Raw genomic sequence first — 26,827 nt, 5'->3', positions numbered from 1 at the left:
CCCCCTTTGGATTGCACCATCTTTTCCCTTCCTCTCTGCCATAACAAGTGGGGCTATCACCAGTGAAACAGGTGTTGCTGGGGGACCTGCTGGGCCGCAGACATTTACCCGCAGCGTGGCCCACAGGCGCGCAGTCTGTCTGCTCGGGAGGGCTGCAAACCCCCAGACAAATGAGTCTCACAAGGACCCCTCTCAACTGCAAACAGGCACAGCCCACACCCCTCCTGACTAGGAGCCTCTGAGGAGAAAAAAACCCCAAAATCCTCTAACAAGGCCACGTTCAACCCCTCTCTCTGGACAGCTTTAAATACAACGTTAAAGGGTGAAACCAGAAAGCTCAAATGACACTGACCAACACCAACAAGGAAGCACAAAGCTAAGATTCCAAAGGAACACTCAGCACAGCCTCCAGGTATGTTCACTGAGAGAGTCAGCAGCCTTTAAAAAAAGTTTTCACTTATGATACTGAGAGATAATCAGCAGTCAGGACATACTGGACACAAGCAGAGTTACTGAAATGATGCACTATTTGAACAGATTATTTAAGAGAACACTGAACACATAATTAGGAACTGCTGAGTCAAGGCAATGCACACATCTAATTGCCCTCTCACTGCTTCGCTATGCTTATGCACAGTCCTCTAATTCTTTTTATAGAGACTGGCAAAAAATGTCCCAAATTGACTACGTGGATCAGAACACAGAATGTATTTAAAATAAAAATGGAATGAGTCAATGTGAAATAGAAATACAGAGATAGCCCAGCCAAGGAATCTGTTCTCTCAACCACAAAAACCTGTTATTGCTTGTGTGGACTAATTTAAGTGCATTCTTTTCAGCTTCCTTAAAATGCAGCTTTTCCAAATTCACTAACCCCAGCCAGCACAATCCACTTAGTTGCTTTCATGCATGTCACACACACTATTATCCAGCTTTGCTAGCAAAGAGAGTCTGAAATCTGAGTATTTTCTGATGGTTGAAGGTACAGCTGAATTTACTGAGAACAGGAAAACCAGTGAGCCTGCCTGGAACATGGATCGCAGCTTTGGAAAGCTCCATGTTTCATAACAAACCCTGAAAGGACCAACCCAACTCAGCTCCAACCTACTGCAGGGCATGAGAATAAACTACTAAACTCAGGTATTGCCAACACCTGAATTATGCAAGTCTCGCAGGGCTCGGTGTCTTTCCTAAGCAGAATCAAAAATTTGCAAATAAATTTCAGTTTTCATTTAAAAACTTAAAACAATTTCTGCCTTCTTGTAATTATCAAGAAAAGTTTTAAAGTATTTAGCAAAATCACCCTAAAGGCTCAAAAACCAGGAGAGAATAAGAAGAACCTGTTTGTCTTTTAAAAAAGAGTCTCATGACTTATAAGGTGGTATCTTGCTTTTGGGGATGGGTGGATCAGATTCATTTTTTGATAGCTTGCATTTGGCAGTAATGTTAACTTTTACTTACCTTGACATACAACTCTAATTTTTACTTTCCTACTGCAATCATGCTTTCCCCCATTTAACAGGTTCTGCTAGTGGCAGGTGATTGCCAAATATTTTTTAGGGGGAAAAGGGAGTGCAGCTGTTTATTTATTTGAGCTCCAGGTGGGGAAGATCGGCATGCAACTTCCACAAAGCAAAAAAAATCTGAGGTGGCACACTTTTGAAATACCTCGCTTTCTTCTGCTGCAGAAACAGGAGGAGATATTGCAATGCTTGGGCATATGGGAATTCTCCCACAATAAGTGAGACACTATTCTGCTAAAGTTCTTACTTCATCCAATTCAGAGGGCTTCTCCCTCAACCTCAAGAACCTACTCTGTCTCATCTTTACAAACAATAACTGCTTGTTCCTTTGCAGCACGGTTTTCAAGAAGGTTTTGTTGTATGAGGGTGCATGCAAGAAACTTTGTTCAATTTAGATTATAAAGGCTTTTGTTTTCAAACACTTTCACTAGAGTTTCAATTGTTAAAGATTTTCCTTCTGAAAAGGCTGATTAACCTGCTTATATCCTTACTCACGTTCTGAGGTCATTAATTAAAAAAATAATCAAGGTTGCTTATAAAGTCCTCTGCAATCCAATCTCAATTTGTCATCATTAATTAGATCAACATTGCATACAAATGAGACCTAACCTGATTAGACAGCGTGTTTTACTGGAATTCCTACTGACGGTCATGAAAGACTTCAGAGAGAAAATTTGCAATATTTTCAAAGTGAACTGCTCATACATATGGAATCACCCTGTCACCTAGCATCAGCTAGTGTTTCTCTTTGTAATTTTTGGCCTTTTTTTCTTCCCCCCCTTAATTAGGAGCCCATCACACCCCTGAGCAGAGAAGCTGTCACACTCATCTCCCTCCCAGCCCGTACTACACAAATACTGCTAATTTTGCAAAGGGTGTCTACTGTCCTAGGACAATAAACCTCCCCCTCTGCAGAGTTTGGAGGAGAAAAAGCCAACAGCAAAAAGTTTTAAGAAAAAAAATGATTCCAGGTCTGTTTTCAGAAACATACCATTCAAATAACCAGCAAGTATGCTCTCTACTTTCCCCCGCCTCCAACAGAAGTAACCTTGGGATCTAAATGCACAAAGTGGCTTAGAAACCTGAAGCACCTTCACAGGTCTCCAATCACTCCATGAAAGCAGCTCTTGCTTTTTGGAGAAATAATCCATTCCTCTTACCCAGCTCACTGCCTTCACTCCCATGACCTAATCTGACATGACTCAGCCTAGAAGATCAGAGGAACTCTGCTGAAGCACTTTGTCAGCCAGGACAGCTGATGCTCTGCCAGGCACCACCAACCCCTTCCAAGAAGGACAAGGTGGATCAGACTGGTTCATCCCCTCCACAAAGGGGGAAAGTGCAACACAAGGGATTTCCTTACTTAATATTGTTATACGGGGAACTGCAAGAGAGAAAAATGGGGAAAAAATTAGAAAAACTAAACCAAACAAACTAAGAAACAAGGCTTTCAAGTTTTGGACTCTTAATAAGGGTGGGGCCATCAAGTAATTACACTTTTAATAGGTCACTGCAGTGGAAGAAACTCTTCCAGTTGGGTAAGTTCCTAATCCATCATTAAAAAAGATGACAGGCATTAATCAAAGTGTATGAAGTCACGTATGGGGGGGAGCAACTCCAAGAACTTGCTCTTGCTGAGAGGATGGGGCAATCACTCCTGCTTTCATCAACATTTCATGCGTGTTTCCACACTTCTCAGGACGACAGTGGGAAGCAGAGCCTTCACGTCCTTCCCCACCCACCCCACTGATAAAGCTGTCGAACGCAGATTACCAACTGCTCAAGAGCTCATGTGAAATGAGTTGGTGGATTAATTAGCAGAAGGGCAGAGCTCTGAAGATGGATAGATGCTCCACTTCACAAGGTGTATTGATTGAAGGTCCCCAGCCAACACCACAGGACTGTCATAATTCACTGTGAATGTACAGCTCACTGCCACCTCCTGCACGAGCAGCTAAATCTGGGTCACTTGGCTCAGTGCAGGGACACCTGGACCACACTCCCTCCTTCCTAATCAGACAGCTGTTTTAAGAGCCTATTCCTTTAGTAAAATACATGGACTTAGACCTGAACAGACTTGCAACATGTATGGGGAATACACCATCATCTGCTGGTCCACATCAGGGCAATGAAAAAGTAACGAAGGCTAAATGAGCCTTTCCCCAGGCTGCACACATCTGATGACTGCAGTCACCAAACAGTAATTTAATTTCTTTTTCAAAGTCAGCATGTAATCTGAGCTTTGACCACTACCTAGATCCACACTGGAATTCAACCCTCACTTCTACCCCAAAAAGCCACTATCACTGAGGTGAAACATCTCATTTAAGCTTGCTAGTAGCTCTCTTGCCTTCATCTCTGCTGGAGCAACCTACTACATACGTTCAAACCTCATTTCAAAAGATTGCTTTTCATAGTTGAAAGGACAGCATCAAACACTTTGGCTCCTTGCAGCTGCATTAGATAATTCTTTGTACCATACGTATCAAAACAGAATGTCTTTTCATATCTCCTTCAAAGGACCCTCCCCAGAACAGCTAGCAAAAATCCAAGCCAGCATTTTCTTGCCCTGAGAAATGCAAAGTAGAACTGACCAAGAGTTTCCTCACCTAAAGGGAATTGAAAATAAATATTGTGTGTAGTGGAATAGGAGAAACAAGGACATAAAAACAAGTGCGAAGTACAGCACAGCATCACTCCCCAGGCTGATGAGTAAAAAATGCAATTTCAACCTCACTTAGAAATACCTCACCCTTTTATGCATAAACAAATGAAAATCTGGTTGTGACTGGACCTATCACATTTCAACCTCACTTAACATGATTTTCTGAACAAAGTTATTAATGTCAGTTCTAGACAAATTTTACCAGAAAAGGCTTTTAAAATATAAGGGACACAATCTTAGAGTGATCTGTGGTTATATGGCATCTTTTTCCACATGAGAGCACAAGGGCTCTGCTGCTTTGCTGGCAGCAGTAGCTGGAAGGGTTTTTTTAGTTGCATTTGCAGCTAGATTGTATCTGAGATCAAAGCAGTTCCTCAGATTTAAAATAAAAATAAAAAAAAACCCCACTATTTTAATGATCTTAGCTTTTGGTAAAAAGTCTCTTTTTGCTTTAAAAAAAAATTAAGTCCTTAATTTTATTTGGATAGCATGGGGCAGGACATTATTCACTGCACCTTCCCCAAGTGCCAGCAGGAAAGGAAGGCAAATATTGAACATCTTTAAGATAGCAATATTCTCCAATGTAAACATCTCTACTCTAAGAGTCCTAAGCCACAACAGCTGGACTTTCAGCTCCACCAGTGCTGTGTCCTGAGCTATGAAGTCTCTAGAGATTGAACAATCAAGCCAGCACCACCAAGGATCAAGAGCTGGGCTTCAGGCTTCAAGCTTCTGCCTTTTTTTTTTGTTAAGAAAAGAAGTGTTAAATAAAAAACCCAAAACACCAAACCAACAACAAAACTCCACAATAAAACAACCCACCCCCTTCAACAAAACCCCAAACAACACACAGGGCTGACCCGAGCTGGGGACACACTGGGGTTCCCATACCAGCTGCAAGAGGAGAAGGACACAGAAAATGCCAGCCTCACACTCCATGGGTCTGAGCAAGGAGCACCACCTCCACCCTGCTGGCACAGCCCTGCGTGCCAAACCTCATATAAACCCATGGATGCTGGAGAAAGCCAAGGGAAGCACTGAGGCAGTGCTAATGCCCACCTCAGTTTTACTCCAGTGCTCCTGCTAGGCCCAAAAAGGGAGCCATTCGTTCATCATGCGTGATCTCTACGTGACTGGTTTTTTGCAAGGCATTTTAGTCTCCTGGGATTTAGTGGTATTACTGAGGGTTAAATTCCCACCACACCCTCTCAGAGCAACCAAGATAAATGTCTCCCTTCTGTGTGACACATCACGCCCTGCAGAGCACTCGGGTCACTTTGCTCTTGCACAAGCCTGGGTATGTATTACATGATAAAGTCACTACGGGCAGGGGGACCAAAGGCAGTGAAGGGATGCTGTGTCCTTACCGTCCATGTTGCTGACTTTGCTGTGCTGGACTGCTGAAATGATACATCGAAGCTGTGAGGTCCTGGGTAGTCTGTGTTGGAAGGGATGGCTGGGGAGGGAGAGAGGGCGTCAAAAGTGGAGCTGGGCTGGGCGTAGGGCGAGGGGGCCGTGACGCTGTTCTGCGCGTGCTCCGTGTTGTACGGGCTGGTGGAGGAAGAGCCATTCTGGATCTGCTGGTCCATGCTGTTCAGGAGCCCCAGGTTCGTGTACTGTGGCTGCAGGCAGAGAGATGCACAGGAGCGTTAGAGGAGCTGCATCAGCACAGGCTGGCCAGATGTAGCACAGCCTCCACCATGGAGGATGCACAGCATCATCTCAGCACCACTGCTCGTGTCACACCAGGAGGGAGATTTGCAAAGGATATCCCCCACTTTACATTGGTGACTGAAACAGAAAGGAGCACAGCTCCTCAGTCACACACTGGATCAACAGCAGAGCTGGGAAAACATCCTGTGCATAACCAGGAGGTGATTTGCAGGGCAGGAAGCAAGCCTGTCTCTCTGTGATGGCTGTGTCTAGCAACACAGACCTTTTCAAAGGTACTGCTGAAACCTGATAAAAGCCAGCAGGTCCCCTACAGTGCAACTGGCTCTTAACCTGTACAAGGCTACACCATCTTCAGCAGTCTGACGCTCTACACAAAAGCTATGGATCTGATCCCACTACTCAGTATGACATCAGGACCTCTAACTAAGGTGGTAACTGTGCTGAAATGTGACTCACTGGAAAAACTGTTAGGTGCCACTACCTGAACCTTGCATTCAACTCCCAGTGACCAGTCAGAGATGGTGGTGGAGAATTAAAGTTCTCATCAAGTAGACTGGAAACAGCATGGAAGGCTTCTTCTCTTCAGAAGTACCAGTTGTACAGTTAAGTAGTACTTAAGTGCTACTTAGCACTTCAAAAACTTTCAAGTACAAACAACACATGAAACAACTGGAAGACATCAAAACTACAAACCTCTGAGAATACAGTACAGAAAGGGCAAAGGTTAGATTAAGGAGACGTTAACCGAAAAAATACATCTAATACCCTAAATTCAACGTGCAGCCATGGTCCCCCATATCAAAGAGAGGGGAACACAGTTTAGAGGAAGACGAGAAGAATAAGAAAATCCTTTTAATGCCATCCTGAAATGTGACAGTAGACAACTTTTCAGCCTGGAAAAAGGATTATGAGAAGAAAGGTGGAACTCAGCATGATAGAAGGTGATAAATTCCTAGACAACATGGAAAAAGAGCAAATACAAAATTACTTTTCATGTTCTCTTAAAAGAGGAGTTGGGGACTGAGCAAACATCTTGAGCAGAATTTTGGCTTAAACACGCAGTTATTCTTCACAAAAGACTTATGTTTCATAAAATCCACAAATAAACATGGATTTTTTTTTGCCACAAAATGTCACAATACTAAAAACCCAAGTTCAAAAAGGCAGGAGACAACTTCTGCTTGAGAAAAATCCATCAAAACAAGTGTATCTGATTGAAAAATTCTGAACTACCAATGCTTGGAGCTGGGAAATTATTCTGGAGAAAATTACGTAACTGCCACACCTTTTTAATCCTCCGAAGGACATGGCACTGGCCAGAGTGACAGGGCAGCAGGCAAGCGGGATTCAGTCAGGTACACCGGGTTCACAGCCTCATTCCAAGGGCACTAACTGTGCGTCCCAAGGGCACTAACTGAGCCCATCTCAGGGCAAGCAGCATCACAAAGGTTTGTGGTGCCCATTCCCAGCAGCTCTGGGCTCAGCCAAGAACAAGCAGCAATAAAGGCACCTGGTTCTGCTGTTAGCTGCTGACACAGCAGAAGGGGCTCTTTCTCTCATCCAAGGCTCCAAGCAGCTCATGTCCCTCAACATCCTGTAGCTCCAGTCCCACCCAGAGTGATCAAGCTCACGTATCTGTCAGTATTTCAGCTACTCTGCTCACAACTTCCCTCATCTTTCCAACAGTTATTCCTTCTCTTATCAGCCACGAAGCAAAGGCTCCCTGAGTCAGAGCACCAACCACAAGATCCATAACAAAAAGCTTTCTCAATACTGGGAATCCCAGTAGCCCTACTGAAGCTTTAAGTAGCACAACACTCCTCCAAAGACCTGAAAGGGAAGGGCACAACCTATCTGTTGAGCTCTCCTGGGAACTTTGGATAAGCCCTTTAACATCCAGCTTTACCAGCCACTTCAGCCTTTCACAGAGGAAAACAGGATGGTCCCTTTGCAAAGATGAAGTGTCTTTCATGTGCCCAAAGACTTCACACTCTCAGCTGTACTTCCAGAATGGAAGTAGAAAATTTAAACCACCCACTGCAGCTCTTCCTTTGGTTTCTGTTTCACTAGAAGAAGCTAATATTTTCTGGGGGTTTCATTAAACACTCAAGATGAGGCTGGTGCTCTGGGGTCTTCAGTGAGGCACGGAGGATCTTCCAGAGATGGATCAGCTCACAGGAGCTGTGCTGTGAAGGTCTGTTTGGGGTGAACAGTACAGAAAACTTCATTTTGGAAGCTGGGATAGGCTACAGAGGAAAGGGAGAGTTGGTTCCCTCCCTCGCTCTGTCGGTAACTTGCTGTGTCCTTGGGCAAGGCACCTCTCCTCCCCCTCCACCCTCACCCTACTGCAGGCAGCAAGGTCTGCAGGGCAGGGATTGCTCCTCACCCTGTAAAAAGCCCTGCACATAATGGGCCTCCTTTGTCTCAGGCCTGCAGGCATCGGAGTAATAAAAGCAATTACATATTGAGTCCTAATCCTGGGTGAACCAGTGACTCAGGTTAGTCATTTGCCCTCCTTGCCTCAGTTTCCCCCTCTGGAGCAGTGTGGATGTTATTAGTGCCCAGCACCACTGTTAGATAGAAGAGCTTGTATTTAATTGGACTCAAAGCTAAACAGTTGATGGGGGAGAGAGCAATCCAGACTGGTTCTTCTTCTCCAAAAGGAGATTGCAGCTTTGGCAACACAGATGACAGTTATGTCTCATCTCCTGCAGGCTATTCACTCAACCAAGACCTATTTAACGGACTTTTGGTACACGTCTTCCCTCCAGGCTAATTCCATATGGAAAGAGCCAGAATTCTGATGTGCTGTACCAGGAAGAGTCTTTTACCTTATCAATGATTTTGCATTTAATCAAAAAACAACCCTCCTGCCCCAGAATATCCTAGTGAGACCTGAAGACTTCTCAAAAATCAAGTATCATTCAATTGTTTCATTCCTCACGGAGATTATAATCAGACACACTCCCTAACCAGCAAATGATCAGAAGACAGCTGTGATGAAAACAGTCTCCTACACCAGCTCAGACACACAGACAGCAGAACAATAGTGTTTCAGCTTTCACTTAAAAACTATTTCTCTAATCCCAGGCCACTTAAGCTAATGGGGAAAGATGGCCAAACAAGTGGTCAGTGTTAACAAGACAGCACAGCCTGGAAATGCTGAAGGTGCTGCCTAGGATCCAATTTAACAAAAATAATAAAATAAGCGCCCCATTAAAATCTAAGATATCCTACAGATATTCCAAGATCCTTTTCATTCCTTTCAGTCCAGGGACCATCTGTCTAAATGTTATCGGCGGAGCAGCCATTCCAGTGCATTTATACACTCACATGCCACAGCCGAATGCCGTGTCCCCATTTGCTCTTTAAATAACTATTAATCTCCTTGCACTTATCCTCATGCTGACACAAGCAGCTGTTGGACTCCCCTTCTGCTGCTTCGAGTCCCGCCAGCCTTTCACCTTCCCCGGCCCCCGTGTCCCCTCCCCAGGCAGGTGCTCCATCCCTGTGACAAAGCCACCAGGTTTGCACAGCCCAGCACTAAGCCCGGTCTCCAAGCTGCGCCCCAAGGCAGGCGCGGAGTTGTTTGCGCTCAAGGGGTCAACACCTGAACTGCCTGCAAGGTTTTGGAGGAATCTGATAAGGCTTGGGGAGGCACACGCCTTCTGACAACAGGACAATTAGAGGGGCAGCAGGCCCGGGGAAGGCACACGCAGGAATTCATCCCCCTGGCCCCTGGGGTGGGGAGAACAAAGAGAGGCTGCAGACTGTCTGCAAGGTATTGCCCCTCAGGAGGGGGCTGCAGGGCGTGTGTTTGCACACACACTGCTTCCTTTCACCAGTCACAGAATGGAACACAACAGCATTGCATCCAGAAATTGATTCTTGGCAGGTTGGGAGCACAGAATTCAACGCATGCTCATATTTTTCAGTCATTTTAAATGACTGAAATGTAGCCCGACTACCGATTCCTGATCTAAAGAGAAATCTATTTGGTGGAAAGAAATGAATTGCATATAAAGCTGGAAGAACGGATTATCTAATTTTCAGTGCCTTTGTTTGCTATTTTGTTCCCTCCACCGAGTTTCTCAAACTATTAATATCACTGAACCATTATAAAAACCTTCAGGCAAGTCTAACAGCAAATAATTAGAGAGCTACAATTAGATTTTAGACCATGTATTTCAGAACATCATCTCAACAACGCATCTTGAGCTATCAGTTTCGCTTCCTACATCCCATCAGCTTCACTTTCGGGTTCTCATGCTAACTCATGCTTGCGGGTTAGGAGAAACATGGCTCTGCAGGAGGGGTTTGCTGAATTAAAACCAGACTGGAAACCGGCGATGGTTTAAGCCGCCGGGAGGGTGGATGTCCCCCGGGAGCACGGGGGGACAGCAGGGGACAGCAGAGCCGGAGGCCAGCGGCTCCGAGGCGCTTGCCACCAGAGGGCAATGCAAATGCTCCGGCACGGCAGAGCCCGAGCAGGGGGAGATGCCCCAGCCCACCCAAACCCTTCTCACCCTGCCCAGCAGCAAGAAACCAGCCCTGGCTCCCCAGCCTAAAGCCCATTGTGTAAATTAATAAGGTTATGAGAAAGATCTGCAAAAAGACCCTCCGTTGGAAAGGAAGTAACTAGTGCAAGTCATGAAAAGCTCTGAAGGGGACTTCCACGCCAAAAAATCCCCTAAAATACACAGCTCCAGCTATTAACTACCCAGTTAGCAGCATTTTAGAGAATCTTGAGGGTTTCTCCTCTTGACAAAGTAGACAAAAAGTTACCATCTGCAGGTGTAGAACACCTAGATGCCTCCACCGCTATCAAAACCCTTCTCCCTAATACCAAAAGAACAAGCATTGCCATACACACCTACTGACTGCATTTTAATTCTCACCACTGGGTCTATCTACGCAGCTCAAGAGCAGGGTCCAAAAGCCTTGCAAAACATCTGGTGCTTATTCTCCAAAGATAGGAGATGATGAAACTAATAAACTACCATAGTTATTAGCAACAAGAAGATTTGCACAGCACTTTGGACATCCTGTGCTTTGTCCTTAACCACACCACAATGATGCACTAGGGCCAACTCTTGTAGGACTAGTAAGCAACTTACAGCAATATTTCAGTGCTGCCCAGGGAAACATTCAGATTCCTGTTGGTGAACAGCTATCTTAAAAGCAGCAGGAGAAATGTTTCCTATCCAAATCAGATGATACACACTTCAAATATACCTAGAAATATTTAAATCCACCTAAGTTTTCAAACCTTCCTAGCAAAGGATTTTAGTAGGTGGAAATAAGTCCCTTAAGCTCAACAGAAGGGCTTCTATCACAATTATTAACCAAGATATTGCTGACTGCCAGTTGCTCTGATGGCAGCTGATACAATACCCCATGTCAGCACTCTGCTTGTGCCATGACAGAGCAGTGCCAAGAAATAAAGGGCTCCACCCATGGCCCTCAGCTAAGATCAGGGCTGAAGAAGAGACAGCTCACTCATCGCAATGAAAGCTGTGATTTGCTTTGCCTCTCCAGTCTGTTTGCTCATATAAAAAACATCAAACAAAAAAAACCCAACCAAAAAACAAATTAAAAAAAAAAAAGAGGGAGACAAAGACTGAAAAATTTCAAACTCAGTTTGGACACTGCTCTGGTCCCCTTCAAGCTATGAGGGGAAGAAGTGCACAGCTCATTTCAACACCAGCTCAGCCACACTCCCTCCAGCTCAAGTTCTAAAATGGAAAAAAATCCTGTGGGTCTATTTTGCAGAGGCCTTTCCACAGAGCTACTGTGCAGTTGAATACACCAAGCACTTGGAAACCCTCAGATAAAATGATAATGTGCACCATATACCCAAAGTGAAAAGCAAGGGAACAAGTAACTTCGGTTGAACCAAAGATACCAAGTTATCAAGATTGATTTGTTCTAGTATAGTGCCTGGAAACCTATCTGATTTGAGTAATCTGACTCTTGGGTCATTGCTTTTTCCAGGAAGAGAGGAGGCTATTTCCCATCCCAGTGGTATAACAGGTTCCCAGTGCAATGGAGGGCACTGAATTAAAAGAAGCCCTGGAGTCAATCACTCTGCATATTAGACCTGCTGCAGCACAACCAAACAGCCTCTCCTCAGCTCAATCCCACCTGTAAGCAGGGAGCACAAATATTTCTGCATATTTCCTCCTATACTATTAAGAAGGGAATCTATTTGAGATCTGCAGGGCTGTGCAATATGTGCAATTTTAAGAAACTAAATGCAAGACTATTAACAAAGAAAAAAAATTTTTTTCCAAGAAGAACAAAAAACAAAACCCCATCAGTGATACACACAATCCTTCTGCACAGGTATTTCATGTTAAGTAGTTAGATAAACCTAGGAGTTGCCTGGACAGCTTCCAACACCACCTAAACACATAAGGAAAGCCTAAGGAAGACACTCCATTTCAACCAGCTGGGGAGGAAAAAAAAACAAACCAAACCCAGCCCCCATAACTACTCTCTTCCCCTCAAAAAACCCACCATTAAATGACCAACTCAAATCACACCACTATGACTGCTGTGCCCACTTTACCAGAGCATCCCTTCTGTCCCAGCCATCCCCAACAGCCCTGTGGCCCATTTGGTGAACAGAACACCACAGAAGCTGAACAGCAGAAATCAGTGCACATCAGTAATCTGCAAACACACACAGCATCACACTTGAAAAACAATCTCACTTGTACACTGGAGGATGCAGAAGAGTCTGAGCCATTTTCACTGGGATGAGCTATTCCAGCAGGCACGCAGTGCCACATCTACACCCTTTAGGTTCACAGAAGCAGCACAATTTCAAGAGCCATACCCTGTACAGCTGCAGGTCACATTTCACTGAGCCACAGGACTGTTGAACACAGCAGAACTTCATGTTCAAGTTAGAGTCCACTTATGCAAGTATTTGCGGGCTCAGAGAATGAGACAAATGAACAAAAAGCAACGTGAGGTCAAGTTCCTGTCCACACACAAGGGCTGTAAGCTTCGGAGTTGTCCTGTTTCCCCCAGCTGTAATAGTTTTCTGTTTTAGCTAAACTTTGAGTTTTGCCCCTTGGTTAATTCATTTTGTTTTTCAGCCAGGAGCAGGGTGTCTTTTAAAACGAGTACAGCTCAAAGCAGGAATGCCTGTAATTCCTGACTCCTACCACCTGCCACAGGTTCACGTAAAAGACCTTGTCTAATTCAAGGATTATCAGAGTGACAGTGCATCCCACTCCACAGAAATATTAAGGGTGGACACTCTACACTGTGTAAGTACTTCTAAATATTTTCCAGTGCGTATAAAAATAAAACCCCTGATTTCCCTAGAGCAGCATTTTAGGCTCTTAAAAAAAAAAAAATCTAAATTTGGCTCTTGAAAAAAGTTCTACTTGCATAGAAAGCAACAGTGTTTCTGAAAGTCAAACCATTTTAGGGTTTTTAGACTATAAAGCTTTCATAAAACAAAAAATCCCTTTCATAAACATAAACCACTTTCGTTAGAGTATCTCGGCTATGCTCAGTTATTTTGAAAATTCAGACAGTTTAAAACAGGAAAGTCCAAGACCCACCCCCGCTGCACACAGTAATTTCTTGACCCTGAGCTTGTGCTCAGCAATTTATTTGACATGTAGTTTGAAAACATACCAACAAAAAAGAGAAGGCAGTAAAAAAAAAGTAAATCATACAATATCATCTCTATGAAATGCATGAAATCACAAGACATTACAACTCCATGATCTTAAAAGAAATTGATTAATAACCCAAACACTCAGCTTCCTAAAACTGAAAGAGAAGCCAAGAGTTTCCTACATTCTCCTATTACCAGCTGGACAACACAACATCAACAAAGATCTGAAGAGCCATAAAGCACAGACAAGTAGGAAAAGCACTCCCTTATGCTCCCAGGAGATGTAAACATAAATGAAGACAAAGACCTGCATCAGAAACACCAGAAAAAGATGCCAAGATCTTGGCGAGGCTTTTTTTGCCTGATTTCAGTGGCTGAGAGCAACTGTGAGATCACAGCTCGGACAGCTGCCCAGAAATCCTGTGCGCCGAGTTTGTACAGCAATGCTGAAAAGTTGAATAATAAAAAAAAAATAGAACTTTAAACATTAAGAGGGACGAATTAAAATACAAATGGGGAGGTGAGGAGGAGAAGCAGGGGCTGGAGAGGAAAACTCCAGTAGTTGATTAAAGCTGCCTTGTTTCTAAAACTCCTTACTGGACAGTAACCATTGATGTTATCAGTCATCTCAGACATGCAGCATTTTATTGTGTTGAGAGGGCAGCTTAGGCTGGACAGGATATCTGTGTGTCATCCACAGTGAAAGGCTGCAGGCACAGTAACCACCAAAGTATGGCCAAAGGGCACAAGGACAGTGAATAACCAGGGTCAGAATAGAACCAGGAATTGAAGTTAGCTCCCAAATTCATCATTATGCTCAATAAAATCCAAATGCATCATCTTTTAGACATGAAAGTAAAATACTCCAGCTTAGTAGCATTTTAGTCAGAACAAGAAATTCAGATCATCTGCAAGTTAAATAAGCCAAGCAGTTAAACACACAGGAAAAAAAAAAAAAGAGAAAAAGAAAAAAGAAAAAAAAGCCACACACATAAACCCCCCACGCCCACTCTTTGAAGCATGGTGCAACTATGGAATATAAGAATTCATAAGAAGAGTTATAGGAGGGCAAAGGGCAGATTAAAACAAGTTAGAGCAAGCAGAGGAAAAGGGTTACACGGCAGCATCAGAGTCCTTATAGGTAAAAGGAAGATCTACTGGATTTTCTAATGTGTTTGGCCATTTCTTCTGTCCAAATCAAGCAAGAAAACCCCTGGGTGGTGTTCCCAAAAGCCTGGACACCAAACAGCAGACTGAAAAGCTTTCAAGGTTGAGGGGGGAGTCAAGAGGACTGAATGCCAAGTTCTGATGAGATCCCAACTGCAAAGAACAAAAGGAGGCAGGGCTTTGCCTTCCAACACGATTTTTTGTAGGAAAGCAGCTCCTGGGCTGCACCAAGCTGGCATTGCCTGAGCCCAAGGATCTGTTGGGGTTCAGTACAGCAGGATACACATAGCCAGGAGACCTATATCAGAAACAGCTTCACATCACTACTGCAGCCTACTCAGAGGCGAGCAGGAACTTTATGTGGTGTTTTCCAAAGATGCCAGGCTGTGCATACACGAAACACAAAAGCTGGTCTTTGAGAGAGGGGAGTGTGAGTGTACACAGACACAACATGCATGCAAAGGCGCTGCTTCTTCCACAGTGACTTCACTCCATCAGCTTTACAAACATCAAGAATATTTTCCCCAACTATTTAAATCACTTCGCCCCATATGCTGCACATGCAGGATTTCCAATGGGCTCTCTGGCATGGGGCTTCCAATGTCTAACAGCAAAACTAAACTCAGTTTTCAGCACTTCCCTCCCTGTCCAATACTGACAGCAGCAAGCACCAGGACACACAGTGCCATGGTCATTTATGCAAGGCACAGCTTCAGAGATTTACATTTGAGGAATTCAGATGCACAGACCTTTCCCTGTGCAGACAGAGAGCTGTTCCAGATTTTTGAGTAACAATATACCTACTAATTTCCATCTGACACCACATTAAACTCCCTACCCCTCCAACTTGAACATTCACAATTCCTTTCAGACACAAAACACAGTGGTCTGACCAAGGCTCATCTCAACAACTTTGCCACTTCAGTATCAAGCAGTAGTTTCCTGTTTCCAAAGTCCTGGTGACACCTAGCCAGGGCACGTTCTGGTTTCCTTTAAAAGAACTTCTTGCATACTTTCCTGCTGCTGAAAGAAGGTGGAGGGAGATTTACTCATCTATTCAGTTCTAGTCAATCACCACCAGCACTCCTGAGGGAGCCAAACCTTTGACTATGGATGAAATGCAGAATAGAACTGCAGCAGCGAGAAATCACAGTAAAGGCTTGCAGAGGCTACTGAGAATCTCCGAGACATAACTTAAATCTGCAGAATCCAAATTTTACAGAGCACTTAGTCAGAATTATTTTTTTTTAGCCATCGCTCTCCAAAAGAGACTCTTGTGATTCCCAAAGACCCCATGACATTACCTAAAAAAGCTTAAACAAACAAGCTAAATGATTAAATACGCTTTTCAGTCATTTCCCATCCAGCAGAGATCCAGCTGCTGACTCAACACTTCTGCTGGCATCCACCTATTCCTATTGTTCTGTTCCCCTTGGCTCCCGAGGCGCTGCGCTCCAGCCCTGTGCATCATCCCCTGACACAGCTGGACCACGGCTCTGCAGCACAGGCATTTCTGCCTCAGTACACAGCCCAGAAGCCCAGCACCTCCTCCCCTCTCCCTGAAGTTGGCAAGATTCTGTGTATTTACTTCCTAGATGTGGATTAAAACTGAAAGATTCATATCTGCTGAGACACAATCCATCCCTTTCATTCCCAGACACTACCCCACCATAAAATATTTCCCCTTCCCTCCCTAAACTGGGCGTCTCCTCCCACTTTCTTGCCCTTGGTAAAAACATTCATCTTCTTGCCATCTTGAGGAAGTTGGACTCATCTCAAATTTCACCAGGTCCCCTTGTATACCACTTCCCAAAGTCCTTGGGGGGAAGTTTAATCCGGATCCAAACTCTGGAATCGATCCCAAGAGGCTGCTGGGCTCCAATCAATGCATTAATTTGCAAGCATGCTCAGCCTTGCCACTTGGGTCCACTTCCAAAGTGAGCGGACGACTGAGCACAAGCCCAGAAATACATCACACCTCAAGCCATCCACTCAAGATACAAACACACACGTCCTGGTAAAACTCTGCTTCTTTAGCTGTTCCACTAAGACCTCAGGTGAAACAGCAGTGGCAAGGGATTTGCAAAAATACAAGATATCATTGAGCACACTTGGATCAACTCCCGAGTGACTCAATTCTAGTACAAATAAAAAAAAAAAAAATCCAACAGGCACCAGGAAAAAAAAAAGGCATCCACCAAAAAAGCTGCCCCACACATCTCCCATGGTTTTGTTGCCTGATTGTACATGAAGCTGATAACAATGGTCAGTAATTTCAAATAAAATCACCAAATTTAAATTCAAGTTTCCAAAGAGGATCCAAGTTTACTCTGCCGATGCCAAGGACCTACACCTTTCCTGTGTCTATCTGAGATTTCCTGAACAGTTGTTTCTTACTGGGTTTACTCCTTATATTAGCAGCCTTACAGAAGTAAAACCCCAATCACCTTAAATGTCATCCTGCTCTTTGCTCCTTGCCCCAGCAGCTAAGCTAACCCTGGACAGCCTTTCATAGGCTCTCCTTTAGAAGAGAGCCAAGATTCTCACCCAGGACCCAGTGTGTTTATACGAAATAGTGCAGAGAAACAGGGGTGAACCTTTCCTGCCAGTAACTCACAGCCAAATCATCACTTGCAAAGCCTTCTATGTTCTGGGCTGCTATACAAGAAGCTTTATGCCATGGTCTGCTCCTACAGCTCTTTAATCCATCTGACAATTACAGCCTCTTCTCCCAGCACAGTGAAGTTCTGATGGGAAACTCTAGGAGACTGAAAACTGGAAGATTTCTCAGAAATAATTTAGTACCGTAACTGAAGAAGACAAAACAGGGAGATTTTGAAGAGCAGCAGGTTTATTCATTGGAGAGACCCACCCGCATGCCTAACCATGGCTGAGCTCATGTGTCACTCTAAAGATCACTGCCTTAGAGAGCTGACAGGGGACTGCAAGGATCATGGCACTGAGACAGCAGAGAATCCAGAAAACATGTGCAAGTGGGAAAAAAAAGTCAAACCTTAACACCCTTGGAGAGTAATTATTTTCCTCTTAATTCTACTTAATAACAAAAGTGACTTAATACTAATCCAGGCCAAGTGGCACAAAGAGCTTTGAGCTCACTTCTTTGCTGGAGAGGATGGAGTGAGTGCTGCTGTTGGAGTACAAGAAGCTCCTCTCCTTTCTCATGATTTATGCAACCTAGCTTTAAAAGAGTTGCATTCATTTTATTGCCTACTCTGCACATTCTCAACGCTCAAGAGGCGTTGGAGGCAGTGCCAGAAAAATAACAGGGTTTAACAATGTCTAGCACAAATCCATCGGTGCAAGAGCTCCTTTCTGAAGCGTTTCCAGATTTTTTTTTTCAGTGGGAACATTTTGTAAATAGAATTTAAAATTTGCCTTGAGCCAGGCAACACCCGCTTTTATTCAGCCCTCCACGATAATGAAATAAGCAGTTTCTCCACTAGCTACAACTAATGCCTTCCAGAGGAAAAAGTGCAAAGCAAATGGTTTCCACCCTCTCACATCCCACATCCACAACTTTCCTGTTGCAGATGCCATGTCTTCATAGAGCTACTGAAGCTTCTGTCTCACAGTAAACAGAGCTGCAACTGGAAATAAACCCTTCCACAGAGTTTATGCCTTCCACAAGGCATAACTTGACAAATGCAAGCAAAAAGGTTGCCACCAGATGGGCTGAAACACAAGGTAGAAAAGGTTCCTTTCTGGTGTTTCTCTATGCCCAAGGAGAAAAAAAAAGCTATTTCACTCAACTTAAAGCCATTAGATCATTATTCCAAACAAAGCAGGTAAAAAGGAAGAAAAATAGCTCCTGAGGGAGCTAGGCAATAGCATAACTGGGCTCATGTTGGAAGAAATCAGAGAAATCAGGTGTTGGTGACGCTGTCAAAGATCCAAATCAGACCAATAAAAATAACTAGTCAAAAGAGCTATTCTAGTCCCCAAGGAAAAAACACTACTAGACTATGGAGATTACATATATACACACACATATATATATATGGATAATTTCATCCTGTCTCAACCAATGTCAACTTACAGCAAAGAAAATGGATCATCTGTTGCAACCACTTTAACATGTAAAACATCCTGACCACACTGCAATGGCAGCTCTTTTTCATCTCTCACACTGAAAAACTGTATTTTTCTACTAGAAAATATTTAGGTTTTTTTTTTTTTGCCAAATGAAACAAGAAACTGAGAAGATCATCTGTCCCTGATTTCATAGTGCTTACTAATCTTTCTTTTGACCATGGAAAATTGTAAAATGGAGCTGCCATTTCCAATCTGATGTCAAGTGTAATTACATGACTGCACAAACCCCAGAGCATGTACGTAAGCGAGCAGTACCAACACTTCACACACAGCCAGACTGCCCTGATGTCTGCAAAAGTACTGCACAGTTAAAGCAGTGCAGATGGTCAAATGTCAGCAGGTTTCATTTCTGTGTGATAAAGCACACATTTTATTTTTTCCATCCACATGCAGGTTACAATCTGCTGAAGTCTCATCCCTCCACCTAAACAAGGAGAGGATTTCTCCAGGCAAAATCCCCAACTCACTGCTCAACAGGGGGGTCACATTACCTATACTACCACAGGAAATTTTTGGTACCCTAGGACAGAACAAAAGGCCATCCATGGCATGACAAACCTGCTGCAGTGAGGGGGTAGATATTTACTGAAAACATATTCAACTCCTGCCCTTCCCTGTGTTTTTCCTGCAGCACGACCCCCTTGTTTCAGCTGGGAGGGAGATGGGCACGTGGCAGGAGGCAGGTCTCAGCTTCCCACTACCCATCTCTCTGTCTACTTAACCCTCTTCTCTGGCAAACCCAAACAGGGCAGCAGCATCCATTTAGTCTCTCCAAACAAAATATCAACTCATTTCCAACCTTAGGCTTTTCTACCTCAGATGAAACCTTTGCAACTGGAATACAGTTTGAAAACCTCTTGGAAAAAGAGAACCTGGCTATATAGGGCCTCCACAACCTTTCAGAAGACCTTTGCAGCTCAAGGATAAGACATATGCCTCTCAAGCCTGTACAGATGTGACCACATCACAAAAACTTTAATCCCCTAAGTGCAATTACAGCAAAATTGAAGGATAAATGCGCAAGAAGAGTAGCTGGAATTGCAGGGATACCATCAAGAAACACAACCTCCAATGCATCTCCCTATTTCTTGCTCCTAATGACAGATTATGCCCAAATACATGGGGCATTGATACCATTTAAATAAAGAGAGGTCACTAGAAGGTATGGAACTCACATCTGATTTCTGCACAGCTCAGGAAGAGATTTCCTTCCCTAGGGACTGGGAATTGTTTGCCTGCTCAGAGCCAGCAAAACTCCAAGATAGGATCACAAATAGGAAAGCAGGAGAGAGGGTCAGGTTTAGCCAAAGCCTTCTTCCTTGAGAAAAAAATTGGGCTTTATATAGCATCTATCCAAGTGTTTTCATCTTGGGGTAGGACAAGATGTGGGGTTCAGAGGGTAATGCACAGATAATCCTTTCCTCCCGGTACCTCCAGGAAGGAAGCAGGTGGGCTGCTCTTCTGGGCAGCAACCAGGCAGCATCTCTCAGAGATTGCTTCCTTTACTTCAGGTTTGGCTGAGGGCCACAGAGAAGGGGCAGCAAGAGGGAAAGAGCCTTTGTCAAATGACAACTATGCCAGGTGGCAAAATCAGCCAAGGAAAGTCACAGCTTTGTCCTCTGGTAGTTCTCAGCCAAATCCAAGCTGACAACAAGCATGATAAACCCTGGACACACTTTTACTGCACACAAATGAAGCTGATGCTCAAAATATCAGTTGTATCTCAACCCCAGAGTCTTTAACCTTAAACTAAGGTTTGCTGAACCGCTCCTGCAAAGAAAGGACTCACACCCAGGGCACTGCAGCTCAAACACACACATGTGAATTATTATTTAAAAGCTAAGAGGGAAAAGAAAAACAAAACCAAAATGTACCCTTCTGAAGAGGCTATTCTAACCCTCAAAGATATTTGCAGTCATATGTATATAGTTCTTCTTAATTTTCAGTGTGAAGGAATGCTGCCAAAAACCCATAAAGCAGTGCACAAGTTCTTTTAGTATAAAACCAGTCTCTCCCCCCACCCCTCCCAAAACGATGATAAAAATCTTAACGGAAAGAGATTCTTTAATTTGTCTCCCACAAAGAGCAGGAAGATCTTTGGGAAGGATGACGGATATAATCAAAAGTCATGGCACATATTTCTTATCAGTGTTTGAACAAGATGTGTTTATTCTTTTGGCAGTGATTTAATTTGATTTTAGCAAGCACTCCAAACTCTGCATCATCACTCAGCCAAACTGCAGAGGAACCCGGAGTCCCTAAAGGGAATCTCTATTGCTCTCATCTCCCCTCACAAGGACACAGGAAACTTGGACAACGTGCAGATTCTCTCCTTCACACCCAGTTTTGTGCACGCTTCCTCACAAACGTTTGTACACAACACAAAGTTCCACATGTGGAGATCAGGCAGGAAGACACAATGACACTCGAAGGGTTCCTATTCATCAGTACCTCATTAACCTATTAATAACCACCCAAAGTCTCTCTCTTTTTCACATCTCCTACTCATAAGCACACAAGAACAGATCTCCAGGGTCATCAAGTCCAGTGCTCTACCAACAAAGAGCTTAATTGCTCTTACAGTTGACCCAGATCAAATGCTGGGATAGATTAAGCTGAAAAAGTGGTTCAAACAGGTTCCACCTCCAGTCTCTCAGGGCTGTGATTCACTTTAACACCCTTCTCCCCTCTCTCAGCTTTTCCCAAGCAGATTTGACCCATTTGGAAGGAACCCATCTGACCGTGGCGCTGGGCACCCCGCTCGCAGGCACGGGTGGCCCAGGGCTGTGGGCGATGGCGCGAGCTCACCGCCCTGGCCACACAGCCTGCACTGGGGCTTGTGCAAGGGTGCAAGGGCCCGTTCCCAGGCTGGGAATGCGTTCCCAGGGCTGAAGGCACCGCACAGCCAGAGTGTGAGGACAGCGGAGCTCAGCATCTGCCAGCACTCAGCCAGCATCCTGGGGTGGCTGGGCACAGCACCCCAAGAAACAGGCTTGGGATGAGCGAGCAACCCGTGCTCTTCATCTTAAAACTTGAATTTAATACGGAGGCAATTATTTCCTCCCCTTAAATAAAGTCCATTTCTAAACCCAGAAATTAGTTGATACTAAGTTTTTCATGCGTTGGTATGTCTGTCTTGTGACCAACCCAGCAACAGATCTAAAATCTGAACTGCAATTACCAGAGACAACAAAGTGCTGCTTCTATTTGCACATTGGGAGCTTTTTATTTTTTTCTTCTTTTCTAAGGAATTCATGCCAAAGTCTACTTCTTGTTTGCGAGCTTAAGATGGGTGAGGTTCATCATCACCAATATATTTTAATTGAGCATTAACAAGTCTCCCTCTCTTTTGAGACAAGTCATTAGCGAGGCTGCTCTTCCTCAGAAATGAAGCCAAGTCAATGCTAATGGGGTTTGCCTTCCCCAGAGTACAATGCTTCACTCGATGAACAAAGTCAATGCACCTTGTTCAAATCCAAGGAGGTAAGAGGGAGAGTGAGGGGAGGGGGAAAAAGGAAAAAAAAAATCAGAGCTAAAGCCTTTTAAATACCTCCCCTGACAGCAACAGTGACGGGTCGCATTTAAGCAGAGCGAGAACGCTCCTAAGCGCATCGCTCCTGACAGATGAGCCCAGCCAGTCAACCATAGGGACTCCACAGCCCCACCGCTGCTATTCAGCGAAAGTTGATCAGATAGCAGCAGACAAATAACACCAAGCAAACACTCCAAGAAGCGCTCTCTCCACATTTAAGAGTTTATAATTAACCTAGGAAAAAACCAAAAGTCACCCATTTGGGTCCCCTGCGCGGAGGCAGCAGAGGAAGCAGGCGCACGCAGGGGTTTGGGCTCCCTGCAGACAGGGACGGGGAGAGCAGGCTGGTTTCAGTTTACCTCTCGCTCTCCCCGAGTCACAGACCCGCCATCCCAGGCGTGCAAGCCTTGAGTAAACCTTCGACAGACTTCTCCTCATCACCTGCCTCATCTCCTAGCTATGCTCTCGACCTTTCAATTTCTATTTTGTTTTCTCTCCCAAGTGGCTGAGGTTCTGTCTGCTTTGGGGCTCGTACCCCGTGCCCTCCACTTGAAGCCTTTTCTTCAGGAATATACACACGCGCGCACGCACACACACAGAGCTTTGGCTGCTTTGCCACTCTGGCAAGTGTCAACACAGCTGCTGTCTCCGCTGGAATGTAAACCAATATTGTCGTTAGATCTCCCTCAACCCCTGGTAACTTCCTCCAAGATTTGCACAGCGTGTGGCAATCCTCTCCACTGCCACCTTACAAAGCATCGACCCAAGCTGGTTAAAAGCAATTAAAGAAATAATTTTTAAAAATTAAATCAAAGCTGCACCTGAAGTTTGCGTCCCACTCACGCCCATGAAGCGCAGAGGGCTGTAGAAAGTAAAATGCATCTACTGTACACGCATTTATCCTTATATAATATGCTTCTACAAACACTCTGCGTAAAATACCTTGCTGCTGCAAGTTATGAGGCAAGGTATTAACAGCACTGAGTAAAAGAGGTGTTGGTGCGGACGCTAACGCAGCATTTGCAGTGGAGGACCTTTGTTTGCATATTATTTTGCTTTAAAAAGTAACCTAAGAAGGGATTTTTAACACATTTTTAGTTATTTCCTAGATACCATCCACTTGAAACCACAAGCAGTAATTTTGGCAATAAAAGACTCGTAAAAGATTTATAATGCAGACAACACAGCTAGTATTCAGACTGCTACAGGAATGCAATCTGTGTGCATTGCCCACCATAAAAACTACCTTGCCTTGCTTCTCCAATGAAAGAAAATTATGTTGGCTGATCAAGCTTCCCAAAACAAATTCGCTGTCCCAAATGTAAAGATTTGAAGTTCGCTCTCATTTAGATATTTAGCCCAACAAACTCTGCTTCCCACTGTAAAATGCAAAAGTCTCATAAAAACAAGTGTATATTCCGCACCTAACTTCAGGGGTGAAGAAACTGCACGTATTCACTAAAAATAAACATACATTAGCGATATCACAGCTGAAACCTAGAGTCCTTACCTCGCTATACTGGGACTGGGCATTGTTTTCCAGGTACAACATGTTAGCAGTCAAATTGATCAACGCTGCTGTTCTTTCTTCTGGCTCCAGGATTTTGACAAAAACCTCCCACCCCCTAGAAGACCCTAAAAATATGGGATGCTACTGTGGAGATAACAGGACTCAGAGTGTGCCTCTCTGCATAATTGAAGTTTCCCTTATATACCTAACTATAGGCAAGGAGGAGGAGGTGGGGCTCTCCTGCCTTACCTGTCCAATCTGTCAAAGTGCCACCTGGAGTCCTCCACTCCAATGGAGAGAGGCCTCTCCCAGCTCATTAAGTAGTTAGAATTCCTTATCACCAATCTCTAAAAAGCAAAGGGAAGGGAAGGGAGGGGGAATGGCCAAAAAAAGAAAAAAGAAAAAAAGAAAGACAGGCAGGGAAAAGAAAGGAAACAATAACTTTCCCCTGTCACTTTTCTACAAGTTTAGGAACTCAAAAGAGAGCTATGGAATTGCTCTAAAGGAGCTGCTCCAAGAAACTTCTCCTATTTATTTTTTATAAAGATTCCAAGGCTGTTTTTTTCCAGGCACAGGCTTTGCTGCTACCAAGAACCTAGATATTCACGAAGGGATCAAGACGCAATGCTCGACACCAGTGGTACAGTAATGCAGCCGGGCATTTGGCTGCTGCTGTGTGCAGATTTGGGACAAAAGCCCCAAGAAGCTTTCTGAGAATCAATCAATCAGTGGTTCCATGCACCATAATCCAGCTGCATTCTCCGTCACCTGTGTGCTCCCATCCACACTCACAGCCAACAGGTCCTGTGTTTGCAGGGCATCACTCCAGCTACATTTTTTCCCCTCCTCTGCAGTTGCTTCGAACTTGCACCATGATTTAAAAACAAGTAAAAAACCCCAACTCGTCTAAAGGGATTCACGGTGTTAAATTAATATATGGGACAAGTTTTTGTGTGCCGCTCAGTAAAAACCACCCGGACAGGATGCCCACGGCAAACCTTTCAAAAGAATAGGAAGAGCACTTAGCCGAGATCTGCAGGAGAGATCCCCACTGTGATTTCACTCTGGGCAAGCAGACAAGCCCCCTGTCCTGCCCTGGTGTCCCCCGGAGCAGCGGTGCGGGGGTGCGAGCCCAGCGCTGGGCTGGCGGCACCCGAGCCCCGTGAGGATCCGCCGGGCGAGCGGGATGCACGGCAGAACAAAGGCAGCTGCTCCTGAAGCGCCACCGAGCCAGGCGAAACAGAACACCTTTCCACAGGGCTGGGGAGGGGGGAGAGAGGAAACCAAACATCCAGATCAGAGCGCGGCCCAGCCTAACGACACCGCTCCGAACTTTATCTGAGGCGGTGCTCCCGCGGGGCTCTGCCGAAACGCAAAGCGCGGACTGCCAGCGCTGCCAGGGAGCACCGAGCCTCGCTGCGGGCGGCAAGAGACCGACCACAGGGGCTTTGCAGGGAGGGACAAGGGTCCTGGGCAGGGCTGCCACCCACACACAGCCTCAGCACCTCCCCGCTTTGCCCCGGAGCGGCTGCTGCTCCTGCCACGCCTGGCCGCGGGCATCACTTAACCCCGGCTTCTCCGGGCACGCAGGGAGGGACTGGGGCTCACGGGGAGATGGAAGCGGGCAGGCCGTGTGCTGCTCACGGGGAGATGGAAGCGGGCAGGCCGTGCTGCTCACGGGGAGATGGAAGCGGGCAGGCTCTGCTGCTCACGGGGAGATGGAAGCGGGCAGGCTCTGCTGCTCACGGGGAGATGGAAGCGGGCAGGCTCTGCTGCTCGCGGGGAGATGGAAGCGGGCAGGCTCTGCTGCTCACGGGGAGATGGAAGCGGGCAGGCTCTGCTGCTCACGGGGCTGGCGGCTCCTGGGCTGCCTTCCCGGCACACGGCACCTCTGCAAATTAAAGGACACTGCAAGCTCACCAGCCTATTCCAGGCTGGAGCAGCCAGCACATTCCTAAGGCTGCCACTAATAAAACGGGACAAAATCATCTTCAGGCAGGAAGCGAAACAAGAACATAGAGCAGAGGATTACAGTGTCCCCCCCTTCTCCTGCAGCAGCCCCTTGCCACAAGAGCCAGGGGTCTGATGTAGCTCTCACCCTGCAAGCACAGCTCACCGGAGCTGCTGGGTGCAAGCAAAAGGTTGGGAGCATTTCCAGTGCACCTTCCCAACTCCTCCTCACCGAGCACAGCGCAAGGAGGCACTTCCGAGAACAGGCTGCAGAGAGGAGCACTGAGCCCTCCCGACCTACCAGGACCAGCAATATCGCAGCTCGGGTTAGGGCCACCTGAGCTTCACACACACCTTCAGTGCTCCCGAGCTAGCAGCGAGAGCTGCCGAGCACACAGCCAGTTTCCCACAGCACAGGAACAACTCAACAGACCACTACCAGGGCCCCTTGCCCTCCTCTCCATCTTCCCCAGCACCACCTTAGACCAGGGACTGTGCCCAGTGTACTTATCTGATGTCACCCGGGATGGGCACAAGCCAAAAAGCCACACCAGTGCTAATCTGGAGATCCAGGTAAAGTTTGCAGGGAGCAGCCACAGCACCGTTAGCCAAATGGGGCACTTTGGAGCACCACTGCAAAGCTTACACAGAGCTGGACACTCATGTCACCTATGGATCTTCTGTTGTCTAACAGTGAGGAAAAGTTATGCTGTGCTCAGATGACCATTTTGACCCCTAAATATTGTCCAGTTTTTCATACTGGCCCATGAGTTCAAAAACCATGGAGAGGAAGGAGACAGCAGAAGAAGGTACATAAATCTCCCAACCTCAGCAGGTCATTGTAAAATCCTCTTTCATAGCTATGCTCTGAAACTCAGAAGATCCTCCTTTTCCAGGTCATTAATGCAGCATTGTTGTGTGAGGTATCTGCCATCTTCTGCCCCACAGGTGGCTGGAGGTGGCTGTGGGTGAAGCAACACCCAGATACAGAGAGATACATGGAAGTTTATCCAAAGAGATCTGCATGTCAAACACGAGGAGAGGTGTATATAGC

General features: G+C 45.3%; 1 protein-coding gene across 2 annotated transcripts in view; it reads right to left on the bottom strand.

Annotated features, from left to right (window-relative positions):
* TP63 (tumor protein p63) overlaps positions 1-23,999 on the bottom strand; it is a 66,536-nt gene extending 42,537 nt beyond the window's left edge. The window contains exons 1-2 of one of the 2 annotated variants that reach the window (XM_030954330.1): positions 23,824-23,999; positions 5,556-5,810 (exon numbers count right to left, since the gene is read on the bottom strand). In XM_030954330.1, the coding sequence (XP_030810190.1) occupies positions 5,556-5,810; positions 23,824-23,865 (297 nt within the window). In that variant the 5' untranslated portion in view covers positions 23,866-23,999. The remainder of the gene's footprint in view (positions 1-5,555; positions 5,811-23,823) is intronic. The other variant, XM_030954331.1, reaches the window with a different exon arrangement.
* Between the last annotated feature and the right edge of the window lie 2,828 nt (positions 24,000-26,827).

This window comes from Camarhynchus parvulus, chromosome 9 (genome assembly GCF_901933205.1).
Source record: "Camarhynchus parvulus chromosome 9, STF_HiC, whole genome shotgun sequence".
Taxonomy (NCBI): domain Eukaryota; kingdom Metazoa; phylum Chordata; class Aves; order Passeriformes; family Thraupidae; genus Camarhynchus; species Camarhynchus parvulus.
The sequence above is the reverse complement of the archived record's forward strand: the minus strand, read 5'-3'. Positions and strand labels throughout refer to the sequence as shown.